General features: G+C 35.3%; 1 protein-coding gene across 1 annotated transcript in view; it reads right to left on the bottom strand.

Annotated features, from left to right (window-relative positions):
- DMD (dystrophin) overlaps positions 1-15,248 on the bottom strand; it is a 909,379-nt gene that overhangs the window by 361,835 nt on the left and 532,296 nt on the right. Inside the window, exon 47 of the mRNA XM_010004489.1 lies at positions 157-321. Within this exon, the coding sequence (XP_010002791.1) occupies positions 157-321 (165 nt within the window). The remainder of the gene's footprint in view (positions 1-156; positions 322-15,248) is intronic.

Below are 15,248 nucleotides of genomic sequence, written 5' to 3'. Positions count from 1 at the left end.
GAAAATAAAAGGTTTCCTTCATTCAGAGAACTTTGAACATCTGTGGACTATTGCTGACTTCCATCACAAAGCTATAGTGTTAGTACAAACTATATAGCTAATGTTGCAACTGACAACACTAAATATCCTGATGTGTTTTCGAAATGAAAGATTTACCTTAATATCAAAAGCTCCTGGCTGACCCACTTTGTTATAAAGCTCCAGCTGGTTCTTGACAGGTGTTACCCACAGTATCACTTGATTCAGTTGTTGATCAAGTTCGATGAAATCCTTTAGCAGAAGCTCTACTTCTTTTTGTTTCTCTGGAAGATCTTTTGACAACTGAAAAAAATACCAGAAGCCAGGTTTTTGGTGAAAAAAAAAAGTAACACAAGTGATGTAACGCTACACATATGTACACTTATAAAGGCTGTTAAAATCCAAGTTCTGTACACTGGTAGAAAGAAGGGAAGGAAAGAACAGACCCACTAATCAAATTATTATGGTATGTATCTTGTCAGTCAGTCAAAACAGAGTATTTCCTAAAAAATAAAAAAAACAAAACAAAGCAAAATGAAAAACCTATCAAAAACCAAAAAAACCCACCGACACACATAAAGCCAAAAGCCAAAATAAAATAAAACAAAACAACTCAAGCCTCAGCATCTGGCTTCTCAATTTATTTATTTATTTATTTATTTAATTAATTCATTAGCTATCTCAGTATATTGAACTGTTTTAAAGTTCAGTTATCAATCTGGAGAAGCAATAGTGAAAATATGAAACTGACCATTTTAATGATACCTAACCTTTCTTGTCCTCTTGAATCTAGATATTTATAAGCATTTTTTTTCTTATAAGGTGTTCAGAGTTGCCCGTTGAGTCCAAGTATGCATGAAGAGACATATACAGTGAAGAAAAATAATGAAGACATTTATCATCAATACACTTGATTACCTGATTTGCATTGAAAGTAGTCAGATTTTTAACTAAGCACATTCTTCTGTGCCAACAAGATTAGAAATGAAGAATCAGTGAATGGCATAGTTCAAATCCAACAGCACTGAAATACTTGGAGTAAATATAGGAACAGGTTGGGAACAAATAAGCCAACACAAAGCTTCATGCTGTCCTTCCCAGATTGTTTTCTATAGCTAGAGAGCTGAGGTGTCACTATACGGGCAATGTTGCAAATATATACTTGGGGAGAAACCATCTGTACTTAAAAAAAAAAAAAAAAATCAAAACAGTAAATATAGGCGAAAGACAGAGATAAGAAGCAATACCAGTTAATTATTAAAATCAGACTACAAGTATGGTTGGTTTTCTATATCAAGATAAACTATGTTTCCCAGTGTTCACTGGTTTTATGCACATGTTTTTACTAAAATGTTCTGGTTTGGTTTGGTGGCTTTTTGGTAGCAGGGCAGGGGCCCCAAGGATGGCTCCCGTAAGAAGCTGAGAAGCTGCCCACTCGGAACCCAGCCAAGGAGCCATTAGAGGGACAATAGATGCACCTCAGCGATTGACATATGAAAGAACTGAAATGAGACCTGAGCAGAGAGAGCACTTAGGGGAGAAGAGCTGAGCTGGGGAAACAGAGCGGTGCTGGTGGTTGGTGAGGAAGAAGGGGAAGAAGGTGCCCGAGCAGAAGTTTCCCTGCAACCCACAGTGAGATGGCACCTGTGCCCCTGCACTCGTGGACGAACATGGAGGAACATCCCCTGAAGGTGCCAGGAGGGGTGAACTTGGCCACTGGACTTGGATTCTGTGGCCAGAGGATTTGCTGCCAGTGGACTTGTATTATGCAGCTGTGGAAGACCCTGGTGTCAGGGGAGGTGACTGTTCCTGAAGCAGCCCGTGACTGTGGGAAGCCCAGGCTGGAGCAACTCCGGACCTTGTGGGAAGGACTCATGAAGGAGAAGTTCGTGGAGGACTTTATCCCATGGGAGGGACCCCGTGGGGAAGCAGGGCAGGACTGTAAGGAATCCTTCTTCCTGAGGAGGCAGGAGCAGCAGGAACCACCAGCCTGTGAAGTGACTCTAAACCCCATCCCCTGCCCCCTGTGCTGCTAGGGGGAAGGAGGGAGAGAAACCAGGAACAAAGTGATTTGGGCCTGGGAAGAAGGGAGAGGTGGGGTAACACATGCAAGCCCTGCTCTGTGTGTTGTCTGTGTCCTGTGTCTAGAGCAACACTCTAGAAAGTGGCAAAACATGAGGTTTCTGATACACAATAAAATCTAAACTCCTTGTAAAATTAAACAGCATTAATGGAAGCATTGGTATCATATTGCTCAGCTAAGAAGTATTATTGTTGTGTACTAACTGCTAATCCCTAATTATGTTATTTTAGAGAAGACCATAAATCTAAACCCATCAGAGACATGAAAGCAATGAAGTTAACTAAAACAAACCAACAAAAACCCCCAAACAAAACCAACCAACCACCATCTGAAAGAATGGGAAGAACTCAACTGTCACATGTACATTTCTCCACAAATTTAGTTTGAAAATCCTAAGTTGTTAGTATTAAAATAACCTCTCTACAAATACTCTGAATATGTTTTATTAGACCGTGCTTCAGTGTTGTTTGTAATTCAAGATGTTGATTTGCCATATATTAAATTATTTACATTATTCACTATAGCCACCCTATAATAGCCTATTTAATAAAAACCAACCCATGAGTCAAATTACTTTTCTATCTTCCCAGTCTTGTTAAATATAATAAAAACTAATTTCCCAGAATGGCCCTTGATATGAAAGAAAAAATTAAAAAGGCATTTATTTCCCTCATGTACTACCTCAATATCTTTGCAGACCTTGGCCTCATTTCACAGAAGATTAATTTCTTTTTTTTTTTTTACAAGTTTTGAATGTTGATTTCCAATATTTGGTAGTTTTAGTATTAATGTAAACAAGTCCCATAAAAATATTATTGAAAGTAAATAGGTAGTCATAGGCAGATAAAAATCCAATATGACTTTTGAAGATCTGATGTTTAAATTAATCTGCTTCCAATCAACATTGATGAAGGGTCTGTCACAAGACAGAGAAAGAAAAATTTGCCAGAGGAAAGGAAGTAATAAACTATATAGTAAGGTATCAATCCAGAAAAGCAGAAGATGGAATATTAGGTTTTGGTGATAGACTGTACTTCAACCTACTAATTTGAAAGATAATAATAAAAGATAACAAAATAAATCCCACCTATAGTAAGAGGTAAATTTTTATAGAAGTAAATGCAGTATCTTCTTACAAGTTGGCTACTTTACTAAAATAATAGCACAAACATAAAATATTTTTATTTTTTAACTAAAAAAGAAATCTAGGTCTATGTGATTTAGTTCAATATATACAGAAATTTGCTGTTATCTATTGTTATCACAGAGATAAAAAAAAGCAACAGTAAATAAATAAAAAAAGGACTTTGCTCAGACTCAGAGTTACTGACAGCCATTTAGTAAGGCAACACCATGTAAGAGCTAAGTAAAGTGTTATATGCTACTGTGTGGAAAACAGATTCTTAGACTCTAGGTCAGAGAAATTGTTTGCTCAGTTAAAAACAAAAAAACAAAAAAAAACACAAAAAAAAGGGAAAAAAAAAGGAAAAAAAAAACACAAAAAAAAATCCCACAAAACCAAACAACAACAAAACCACAAACACTCTGGCATCACACTGTCAAGCTGGTTCATCAAATTAGAGCCTGATGAGTTTAAGGTGATTATAAGTCTGCCTTTCAAGACAAGATATTGCTGAAGACTGTCTCTTGGGTGACATCTTGTTTTCTGAGCTAATTTTGTAGCTCACCAGAAGCATAATTTGGAAAAACCTTCACGGAGTAACAGATACAGGCATGATGACTGTGTGTTCAGATTTAAAATTCTTCTGTGGCAGAGGAGGACATCAGAAGATGGGGCTCTTCAGAATCTTCCTTACTTTTTACACCCTTGAACACCTCTGGACAGCCTGTTCCAGTGTCTCACCACCCTTACACTGAAGAATGTATGCCTGATCTCTGACCTAAATCTCTCTCCTTTCAGCTTAAAACCATTAGCCCTTGTCCTCTCACTGCAAGCCCCTGTAAAAAGACCCTCCTCATCTTTCCTGTAGAACCCCTTCAGGTACTGGAAGGCCACTATGAAGTCCCCCCAGAGCCTTCTCTTCTTCAGACTGAACAACCCCAACTCCCTCAGCCTGTCCTCATAAGAGAGGTGCTCCAGCCCTCAGATAATTTTCCTTCAAAGAAAAAATCCTGATTTTAACATCAAAGGACTACATAATTTCAATAATATGTGTCAAAACATTAATCTCAAAGCATGTGATGCATTTACAATTTTGTACTTTAGTTCAAGTGTTAATTAACTTAGATTAATTTGAAGTAACAGCAATAGAAAATACTTCAGCTCTAAACTGGGAACCAGTAGAAGATTCTATTTGTAAAAACTGACACTGATCTTGGCAGTACTTAATTTTATTCTAATCTTAACCTATCAGACCATTTCCCATTTATTTAATTTTATGTATTCTAATTTTTGCTCTTTTCATTAAAATATTAAAGAAACCACAAAAAAATGATCAGCCTAGAAATTATAGCATCTCTCAAAATGTGAGAATACTCTGAAATTTGAAGAATTGCATATTTTCAAGGTCTACATCTTTATATAAATTTATATGTATTTTATATCTATATCTCTATAAATTCTAAAGTTACTTGCATTGCTTGTTTCTTTTCTAGCTTTCCATCCCCATCTTATTACTTTGGTGTAAAATTATACATATGCTTATCTTGGCAACACAGGTCTCCTTGGTCATTTCACATGCTCCTGCTTTCCACTGTTATTTCCTACTTTAATTTAGATTGTTATTTTTCATTTTCAGATGGAAAGGAATAACAATTCATTATAACAATAAGTATAAAGGGAGGAAGAAGTAGTATAAAGTATACCACCTGATGTAACATCTATGTCCCTGTTCTGTTTAATTCCTTATGAATATCCAGAAAGCAGATTCACTTAAAGTAGTATCAATTAAAATTATAGTTGTGGAGTTACAGTTCAGCCCTCTTAACTCAGCAACAAGGTTTAAAATGAAAAAGTTAGAGACAGTAAGTAAGAAAGGAAGAACAATCAGGAATAGTTTTGCAGGGGTCAGAAATGTTATTTCAAATGAATGAACCTGATAAATTATATTAGTAGTAAGGCATCACTACCATTATCAGCAGCTGCCACCTGGTAAAAGTAAGGAAAGCCACTGCAATTACTTGCATATATGATATTTCAAGTGACTAGTGCCTGATTTGGAAGATTTCCCTTCCCTATTACAAGCCAATGTCAAGGTCATTTCCTATCTATCAGAAATGACCAAAGAAAAGATAACTCATTTATTACCCAGCTGTTTGTGAATGCAGATGAGAAGTTGCATCTCCCCAACACGTCATCTGTCAAAGAAGAATAAGGAAATTTTTTCTAATAGGGAGTGGAGAAAAAAAGAAATCCCAGATTCCAACACCTTAACAACAGTGGAAATTTATGGGTTTTTTTTCCCCAATATTAAATAAGGTAACCTTTTTTCTTGCTAGCTGTCTCACTAACTTCGCAATAACAGATCAGCACTTGTATCTTATTTTGATGAACCTGACAGTGGATTAAAATCTAGCTCTCTTGATATACATAACAGGACAAATTATAATAAACTGCAATGAATATGAGCAAAATATGTTGTGGAATGTCTGTGAAGACTGTTAACAATATTTTTTCTTGTACTCCTCACTCTTCTGATAAACAAATGACTTTTGAATATAGGCTTCTACTGCAGGATAAGTAGTTGTGACATATTTGAAAAAGTGCGTAATCATTTGCATACAGAAAAATGAAGAATGTATAGCTTTTCGTGCTTTTCTTACTATACACAATACAGGCAGCAACTTCTGCTTTCTTAAGTTTCTGCAAAAATGTAAATATTAGCAAAAAAGGAGACAAGTGACTACACTGCAGTTAGCACACAACATAACTGGACTGAAAGCAGGTTTTTATGTTGTTCACACCAGGACTTGGATACTAAAGAAATAACTAATTCCATAACAATTATTAAATGCAAGCTTCAGTTCAGACTTACTGATAAACTAGAAGTCACACTTCTGTAACGCTACTAAGGTGATTGCATAAAATGGCCATTCTTACAGCCACTGTTCAGAAAGTTTTAGCTGCTTAAAATCACCGTCCCTAGAGCACGTGTAAAAATGATTTAATTTAAAATAAAAGTTCATTTTTATGCATCATTTCTTAATGAAAAACAAACAATGTAGAAAGAGTTTCAGATCAGTTCAGTTTAGAATGCCATTTAGTTAATTAACTGAGCCATTTTCATTAACAAACTTAATATTGACTTAAAAAAAAATCTCTGTAACTTTTTAAAAATAATGAATATTTATGAGCCATAGTGTCTCTGGCAAAGTTGGAGTAAAGATGGTATTAATAGAGGAAGCTGAAAGCAGCCTCCTAAAAATATGTATAGAAGATTTTTATTTGCTATGTATCTAGTGTTTCATGTTTCCTTACAAGTCACGTAGGACCTGACTTTGGCATGTATTTTTTGGCTTTTTTGTTTTGTTTTGTTAATAAAACACCTTTTTAACATTGTATTTGTAATATTCACAAAATTATTTTTCATTTAAAAATAAATAAATTTACTTCCATTGATGCAGATGACTAAAGCAGTCTACAAATCCAATGGGCCAAATAATTTTCTGCTTCATCTGGGTGTTTAGCTTTTAAGAAGGTAAACATATACCCCATCCCACTAATTTGTTTTGATTTTTCTTACATAATAATATGACTGCATGTATCAGTGTTCTGCATACCTGTATGTTTTCTATATTTATTTTTTATAACTGTCATTTCTTCTGCTGCATACTATCTCAGTGATTCTCCTTTGTCAAAGGCATTTTTGAGCACATGACCCTTCACCTTTAATCTCTGCTAAATAATCTCGTCTTAACTTTTCTTTATCTTTGTCTCTTACTCTGTTCCAGAAATTTAAAAGCAGCCATAAAGGGGGTACAGTATGATTCCTGCAGTGACTCTTAATGAAGGATCTTCTGATAGAAAAAGTATTTCTGAATAAAAGTACAATGCCCTAATCCTGGTTTATGGAAGATAAAAGCCGAGCTATCCGTCAGGCTACATAAAACCTGCAAGGCCAGCAAACTCCAGTACTCACCCCACAGTACTAGTAGCCTGCCTGAACAGTTACCTTGAGCTTGTCAGTCAAAGCCTGACACATAATTTGGGAAGAGAAGAGAAAATAGCAGGACACATTACTATTCAGCACTGAGCTGGATGCACTGTTTTGATGTTCCAGGGAAATACAGCATTACTTTACACTGTGTGATAAATACTGTCTGACCTAGTTAAAAGCAGTATCTTCTCATGGATGGCAAGCTGTAGTAGTCCATTTGGTCTTTGCACATGACAAAGTTTTTCTGTTGCTTTGTCTCACCATCCTTTTCCACAGCCCTCCTTTTCCCTTTCCTAAGATGACACATTATCCAGTAGCTTTACTTTGAAGATCATGCCCAGTTCTGAAAACTCGACCTCCATGTGTAATCAGCTCACAGTGGCAATCACTCAATAGCTAAACCAAACATGATATTGGTACTTTCTTTCATGCTATTGCCTATATCTGAGAGAAGCTTCCCACAAGCATTCACGAAACTGCCATGGAGTTTCTAAAACTGTCATCATATCCACCATCTAACTTAAATGCTGTGTGACTGCAATGCCATAAAGCAACTAGAGAAAATCAATAACTTTATAAAGCTGGAAAACACATACATTTATCTTACTCTTTCTGTATGCCTAGGGGTAATGCTAATGTATGGACAGAAACAAAACTATTATTTAACTACTTGAACTTTTAATAGCCTTTAAAAATAATAATACAAATAATGCATCAGAAACTCTCATGACTACTATCATATTTATTCATAACTCTATAGCAGTTATTATCTCTTTTGAGGAAACTAAGCCAGATTTTTGCCTCTTCATAAAATGAGTAAAATGTATGAGGATTTCTGATTTGAAAGACAAATTTAGAAATGAAGATTTAAATTTCATATCTAGAGTAATAATATTCAGGAGAGTCTTCTAGGAAAAAATAATTTACTTACTTTTTTCAAAAAGAAGTCTATTTTAATGTTGATTGTCCAAGATAATGGAAACATTTGTTGTGAGAAGTGGTTACAAAATAAAAAATAAATAACTTCTCAGAGGTTGTATCAAAGAGGGGAAAAAAAAAAAAGAAGTATGATAAATAGAATTGTTACAATTTTTCTTAACTGGGAGTATAAGATTTGTACCCAATTATTAGCTTTTACAACTGCTAATTAGAAGTATCCCAACAGCACAAACACTCCAACTGATACTCACAGGTATTTTGTGGACTTACTTTTAATAAAATGAAACCGTGTGCTCCTTGCTATTTTTTAGATGGATAATTGCTATTTAAGAACACTGGGATTTTACTCGATAAACACTGTAGCACATAGAGTATTATTCAGAAAGATCTTATCAGCGACACACTTTCTGGAAATTTCAAAAATAAGAGAACAATTCCTTTCCACTTCATCTCACCAAATTTAGTTTTGTCAAATGTTGCAAGTCTTGTGTTCCTCCTCTTTTTGCAAAACTGTTCCAGAATCAGTTGACCCTGTTTCATGTGAAGTGTGGGAGATTACAAAGATGACTCATACAAGTCACTCTCTTAGCTTGTGAGAAAGTCACAGTAAGAACTAACACAGTAAGTAAGGAATGACCAGGGTCAAAGAGGTTGCTGTGAAGAAGGAAGAGGGAAGGCAGTGAACAGACAACTGAGATTCAGTATTTTGATATACACTGCAAGAAACACATTAGGAAATCTGCACAGTTTTCTTATAAGCAGTTCCTTTCCTATACGTTTTTCCATGTTGATAAGCAAGATGACCTGAAATCTGCAAATAATAACATAATTAATTTCTAACATCTATATTTTACTTTCATTAAATTTAATTATGTTTGCTGTCATTTGTTGTTAGCCTAAAACACACCCAGAAAGCCAAAAGTAAGGTAAAACAAATAAAGCTAGAATCTAGCATGTATAAAGAATAAAGAACCCTAACTGTTCTAAATATACTCAAAAAACTTGTCTCAAAGGAAAAGAAGAATAAATATTCAGTAGTGTCACAAGAGCCCTTGATATTGTGTAATCATTGATTGATTGATGCAAAAACGTTTTGAATATTGTAGTGTTTTTCTTGGAGGCACTTCAGAATTATTAACCCTTTCAAATGAGAGTAAATAATAAGCTGTAGAGGAGTATTCATTAAGACGTAGTAAGACAAAATTGATGGTATCATTAATAAAGTGAGGAACAATATACTTCTCTGCAGAACTCCTGAAATAATGTAAAACAGCTTTACTAATCACTTTTATAATACTTTAAACCTTCAGAATGTTTTAAGATAACCAAGTAATTTAATTTTACAATATTCCTATGGGATGGGGAGTAGTGCATAGGAAAACCGAGCAACCAGGAAATTAGACAATTTCACTTTATTGGAGGGACACAAAACTTTCTAATGTTTACTTTCATAATCATAAATGAGGAAAATGTATAATAGAGTTTGTACGTTACTAAATTAAAAACAGGCCAATGTAATAATCTGTGCAAAACACATGCCTCTGGGGCAGAAGAGCAGGGGGCTGATTATGCAAACTTAGCTGCCAAAGTTGAAAGGATAGCTTTTTTGGGTTTCAAGGAAAAAGGTTTCTCCAGGAAACGTTTCAGGCTACATCTGACCTGCTGGACCCAGAAGTGGTTGACTGTGTATCACAATCATATCCTGGCCCTACACTGCAGTAAGATTTAAGTGTGCCCAAGCTGCCCCTTTGTGGCTTGGGGCCAGATTGAAGCTGTAGTGTGCTCTTGGTAGGCCCCTGAAATGGGGGAAACAGCACCCTCTGGTGATCTGCATCACAGACATACCACTCCCCATAGCAGAAACACAAAAAAACTCTAGTATACAACTAAAGGAGGACACATACCAAATATAAGGAAAGTTAAATTAATTTTTCACCCATTTTTACAGATGAATTTATTCCATAAGCAAAATTCTTTCCTCAGTCGGCTCTGTTTCTGCTATTCAAAGAAGAAAATGGAACTAAATAATTATGAGCTTTCCCAATTCACTGTCTATGAAACTCGCTGATTTAAACACAGGGAAGATGAAATGGTTTGGTACGCTACTTTACCAAGACAGTAGGGATAACCAGTATAATTTGTGGTTAAAAGATCATAATATAATTTTATTCAGCCATATTCTTTTTTTTTTTTTCCTTTATTCTTAGAAAGAAAACTAAGTTGTGTCTTTATCAAATTTCTCTCTTTGGAAGGATTTTAAAACTGTCTACATTTCCTTTCTACTCCTTTATATTGCAGGACAACACTTTAACTTTTACTAACGCCTATGAATTTCTTATGCCCTTATTAAGTAAATGACTCTTCAGTCCTCAGTGCTTGAAATTGTACTCGGTTGGGAGTCAAAATCAAAACCAACACAGGTCTGTGTAGATATTTGGGTTCTTTTCAAATGTGGCACAAGATTTTAAAGCCTCTTTAGTGCTAATTCTCCAGACCATTGGAACCAAATCTGAATATTAAACTAGAAGTGATGTATCAGTCTGAGCCTGATCTATTAGTATATTTTATTTTATAGACAGGAAATAACCAAAGCTTTCAGTGTAAGTTAGACCAATTCATTTTCTTCCATCTACTGTGAAAACCTATACTTAGCCTTGATTGTAGATATTCATAGACGTATTATAATCCACCTGTCAAATTACATCAACTAACAAAAAAATAGAAGAAAAAAAAGAGATGTCTTCTTATGTTTTACAATAGTTTCCAGTTCTTTCTCATGAAAATCATTAGGATGACTTGCAGTATAGCACTGTGGAATAAGAAATAATGTCTGAAACTGCTAAAATTACTAAAAATTGCTGTTGATCACTGAATAGGCAGTAGTGCCCAGTTCCATTGTGCTCTGTCTTCTAGCACATCCAATCCATTGTTTTTAAAATACCTATGTATCTCAATAGCTTTAAATCAATACAGCCAGAAACCCTTCAGTATGTGATAGGAAAAAAACAAAAAGAGTTATTTTACTTGCTGGGAAGGTGAAGTAAGCCAGACATTCTTATTAGCCTACAAATGGTTTCGTGCATGCAGTTCTTATGCTCTGTAAAAAAAAGCCCAACAGGTAACCCAAACCTAAATTTAAAAAAGCCTCTTCTACTTATCTATGGAATCTTTAGTTGAAATGCACAACTTGCAAGAGATGTACTACAAGTGAATGTACTTACATTTCTTAGTAAATGAGTGCAAGATTTTGTCATTCTAGCTCCTTATGTTTTGTTTGAAAGCAACAGAACATGGTATTTTTCTTAAATGACACAAAATGCAATCCAGTTGCAGATTTCTGGTTGTATTTCTAAGATATATGTATATATGTGTAGATTATATATTTCAGATTTAGGCTGCAAGACTCTTTGTGTACATGATTGTTTAGATTTCTCATCAGCACTGTCTTAAGAAGAAAGATTAAAATTTTGAAATGGAAACCAAATTATGAATCATATAATTTGGCTTACAAGAAGTGGCTCCATTGAACTACATATATTACTTCTCTCCATTAATTTTATTAATGGAAAAGAGTAGTAGGTAACCAACTTAGTTCCAACACAATAAAATCTGAATTTTACTAGGTTAAGTGAGTAAGAAACCAGACTTTCTCTTTCATCTTTCACACCACATATGAAACAAATTGTGCTCTTGAATATACAGGTATTTCTTCTGCTTTGGAAAAAGGGCAGGTTTCTACAGAAGAAAATAAAAGAAAAATATTTAGTCCCCTTTAGGATTACTTCCTTCATTTTCCCCTATTCACTCCATATGAATATCCAACTTCTTTATTTGTGTAAAGACTTGAGTGTTTTTCCTGTTTGAATAACAATTGAGAAAGAGGAACACATCAAAACTTCATAGCTCTCCGCACACAGAAGAGATAGACTTTTAAAATCTTACATCATCCTGTGCTTAAGAGCAGAAGGTCTACCATAACACAGACACCATTACAGACTTGGAACCCAAAAATATTTTCATTGTCCTGACAGAAATTGAAAGATTCAATGGCAAAAAAAAATTATGTTCTCCTAGACACCAATATTACTAAGACAGGCATTCTGGGCATGGCTGGGAAACAGCAATATAGCTTTACACTGCTAGTAAATTTGCCTTTAAAAACCTCAATTAGTGGTAGCTGCTAGCAACACTAAAATAAAAATGAATTAAACCTACATATAGTTGTTTCTTAGAGCCTGTGACATTCTTATGTTTGTCCAATCAACATATGCCGCAAGCATGTACATCAAACTTTATTTTGCTATATATGAGACCATTTGTCTGTATGGATGATGATACTATGAATGTGGACTACACCTAATTAGTGTAACAAACTAATGATAAAATGTCATAGGTAATTTAGCATAGCATAGCATAACATTTCATTGCATTTAAGGGAGTCAGGTCACTTACAACTGAAAGCTGATTCAGGAAAAAAAAAAATCAACCTTTTGACCCTCAAAATGCTGAGTATGCTATTCTAATTTCAAATTGAAAGCACAGAAATCAAATTATAGCATTCATTTTCCAAGAGCTTCCCCCCCCCCATCCCCCAAATAATAATAGCAGCAGTTGCAGTAGTTTAAACTGTGAACTCAAACTAAGTTGCATTGACATGCTAGAAAGCTGCTATGAAGACAGGCTGAAAGAGTTGCGGCTATTCAGCCTGAAGAAATGAAGGCTCCAGGGAGACCTTGTATGGGCCTTCTAGTACCTGAAAGGGATGTACAGGAAAGCTGGGGAGAGGCTTTTCACCAGAGAGGGTAGTGATAGGTAGGACAAGGGATAACAGTTTTAAACTGAAAGAGGGGAGATTTATGTTAGAAATCAGGAAGAAATTCTTCATCATGAGGGTAATAAGGTGCTGGAATAGGCTGCCTAGGGAGGTTGTTGATGCCTCCTCCCTGGAGGTGATTAAGGCCAGGTTGGATGAGGTTTTGTGCAGTCCGGTCTAGTGGGAGATGTCCCTGCTCATAGCAGGGAGGTTGGAACCTGATGATCTTTAAGGTCCCTTCCAACCTTAACCATTCTATGATTCTATGAAATTTGATTCACAGGTATTCGATGAGTAACTATTACTCAAGGCAAGTTGCCATACATCAGCTGTAACCTTGCTATGACTTTGTCTTTCTGCACTTTCTAGGCTTATCTATTTTCCTCTACACTTGATCAACCACCCTAAGAAGACCTATACTTTTCCTACTGGTACAGAAATTGTTCACAAATTACAGCCATGTCACTCCACTCCAATTTTTTTGTGTGTCCATATAGCGCAACAAATTGATTTGCTGTGGCAGTAAACAGTGAAATAGTCTCTTCAGTGTCTAGTAATTAGTTCTAATACTAGCAGACAAATTAAAAGGCAGCAAAACAAAATGTCTCCATCAGGCACCTATAATAACCTTCATAATACATACAGTAGACACGTTGTGAAGACTAAGGTGGATAAATGAAGAGAATGCTGATTTTGGCATCCAGCTTACTTTCAGATAATCTAGCTCATCCCTCTTGGCTGACATCAGACCAAGAATAATATTAAAGAGTAATAAACTCCTTCCAGCAAACCTCTGATTCCATGGTTCACTGGTCTCAGACCTAATCTATCAATCCATTTACTGCAACAGTAAAAGGTAAGAAACCCATTACAGATCTGTTATATGCCCTGGCAGGTGGCATATGACAAGAACTGAATTCATCACAAACTCGAGTGCCTAGTAGCCCTTTTGTATGATTTGAAGCACTAGGTGGTTAGTTTACTTGGCTATCACAGCAGAAGATACTTGGAGCTTTGAAAATAAATGAAAAATTCTTTATTTGAAGGCATATAAATGGCTATAAACCACTTCATTTTTCATACTATTAAGACTTCGAAAAGATAGACTTATTTTCATTTTTACAAGAAATACCGTCTTTGGAGAGGGTACAATAAGTAAAACCAGGCTATAATTTAAAAGTCATGTTTTCAAATATGGGCTTTAATCTTCAGTCTGTGCTTAAACTTTGGCTGAGGTAGCTGCCTATTAGAATAACTATTAAATAAAGTTATCTAAAGAAATGTCATTTTAGAATTATTACTATCCAAAGGAGGTGAATTTATATATCTGATCTCAAAGTCATCAGCACGTGACATAAACACCTAAAAGCAAAAACAATACTGAATCAAAAGCAAAATAACCTCTTTCAAGTTACTGCAATTCCTTTCATACTCAATTTCTTTTCTCAGCTTCTATGGCTGTAGGGCAACAGTTTCTGTGACTGTAAAGAAGGTTTGAACATGATTTATTTCAAATATGTCACCTTGAATGTTAAGACTTGCAGGTGTTGTCCCCTGTTCCCCTGCTTGGCAGATCAAGGTAAAACAAAAATTTGTCACAACCTTAGGAGATATTTGGCTGCATTCTCAGCTGGAATAAAGTGTCACAGCTTCTCTGAAGTAAGCACAATCACTCTAGTGTATGCCAGATAAGGACCTGCCTTACATTATTGATGTAACTGTCATGTATGTTGCATATTTTGAAAATAATATCATCCTGCAATATGAGATAATCAAAAGTGGTAGATTGTTGCATAGCAGAGCTGCCAGAAAACAAAACAAACAGCTAGAAACAAATTATTAAAGTGCAATAGACACTTTCAGAAGAGCATGGAGAGACAGAAAAGCCCAAGAGAAATTTCTCTATGATGTTTGTCCACTGTGCTTTGCAGAACACAAAATATATATCCTTATCAAAACAACTAACTACAAAACCATCCTCTGGTGACCTACAGAAGTTTGCCTGATACAAAAGTGCCAGAGCTGTGAGCTTTGGCTCACAGTAAAAATCTGTGGAGGTTTTTTTCAGTGCTTACAGATCAAGATGTGAAGGAAGACAACATATGTTCCTCTGTCAGGCCTGAAGACTTTCTTTCCACTATTTCCAATTTTATTACAGAAGAGAAAGTGAAAAAATTGAGGCATCCTACAGAAATTGTGAGTAGAAGAAAAATATGTAAATGAAGAAATAAGCATTTTTCTTTCAGTTTAACTGGAAAAATCCAATGGCAGAAACCCA

Source organism: Chaetura pelagica, unplaced genomic scaffold, assembly GCF_000747805.2.
Source record: "Chaetura pelagica isolate M959 unplaced genomic scaffold, ChaPel_1.0 scaffold308, whole genome shotgun sequence".
Lineage (NCBI taxonomy): Eukaryota > Metazoa > Chordata > Aves > Apodiformes > Apodidae > Chaetura > Chaetura pelagica.
Note: the sequence above shows the minus strand (reverse complement) of the source record. Positions and strands in the feature narration are given on the sequence as shown.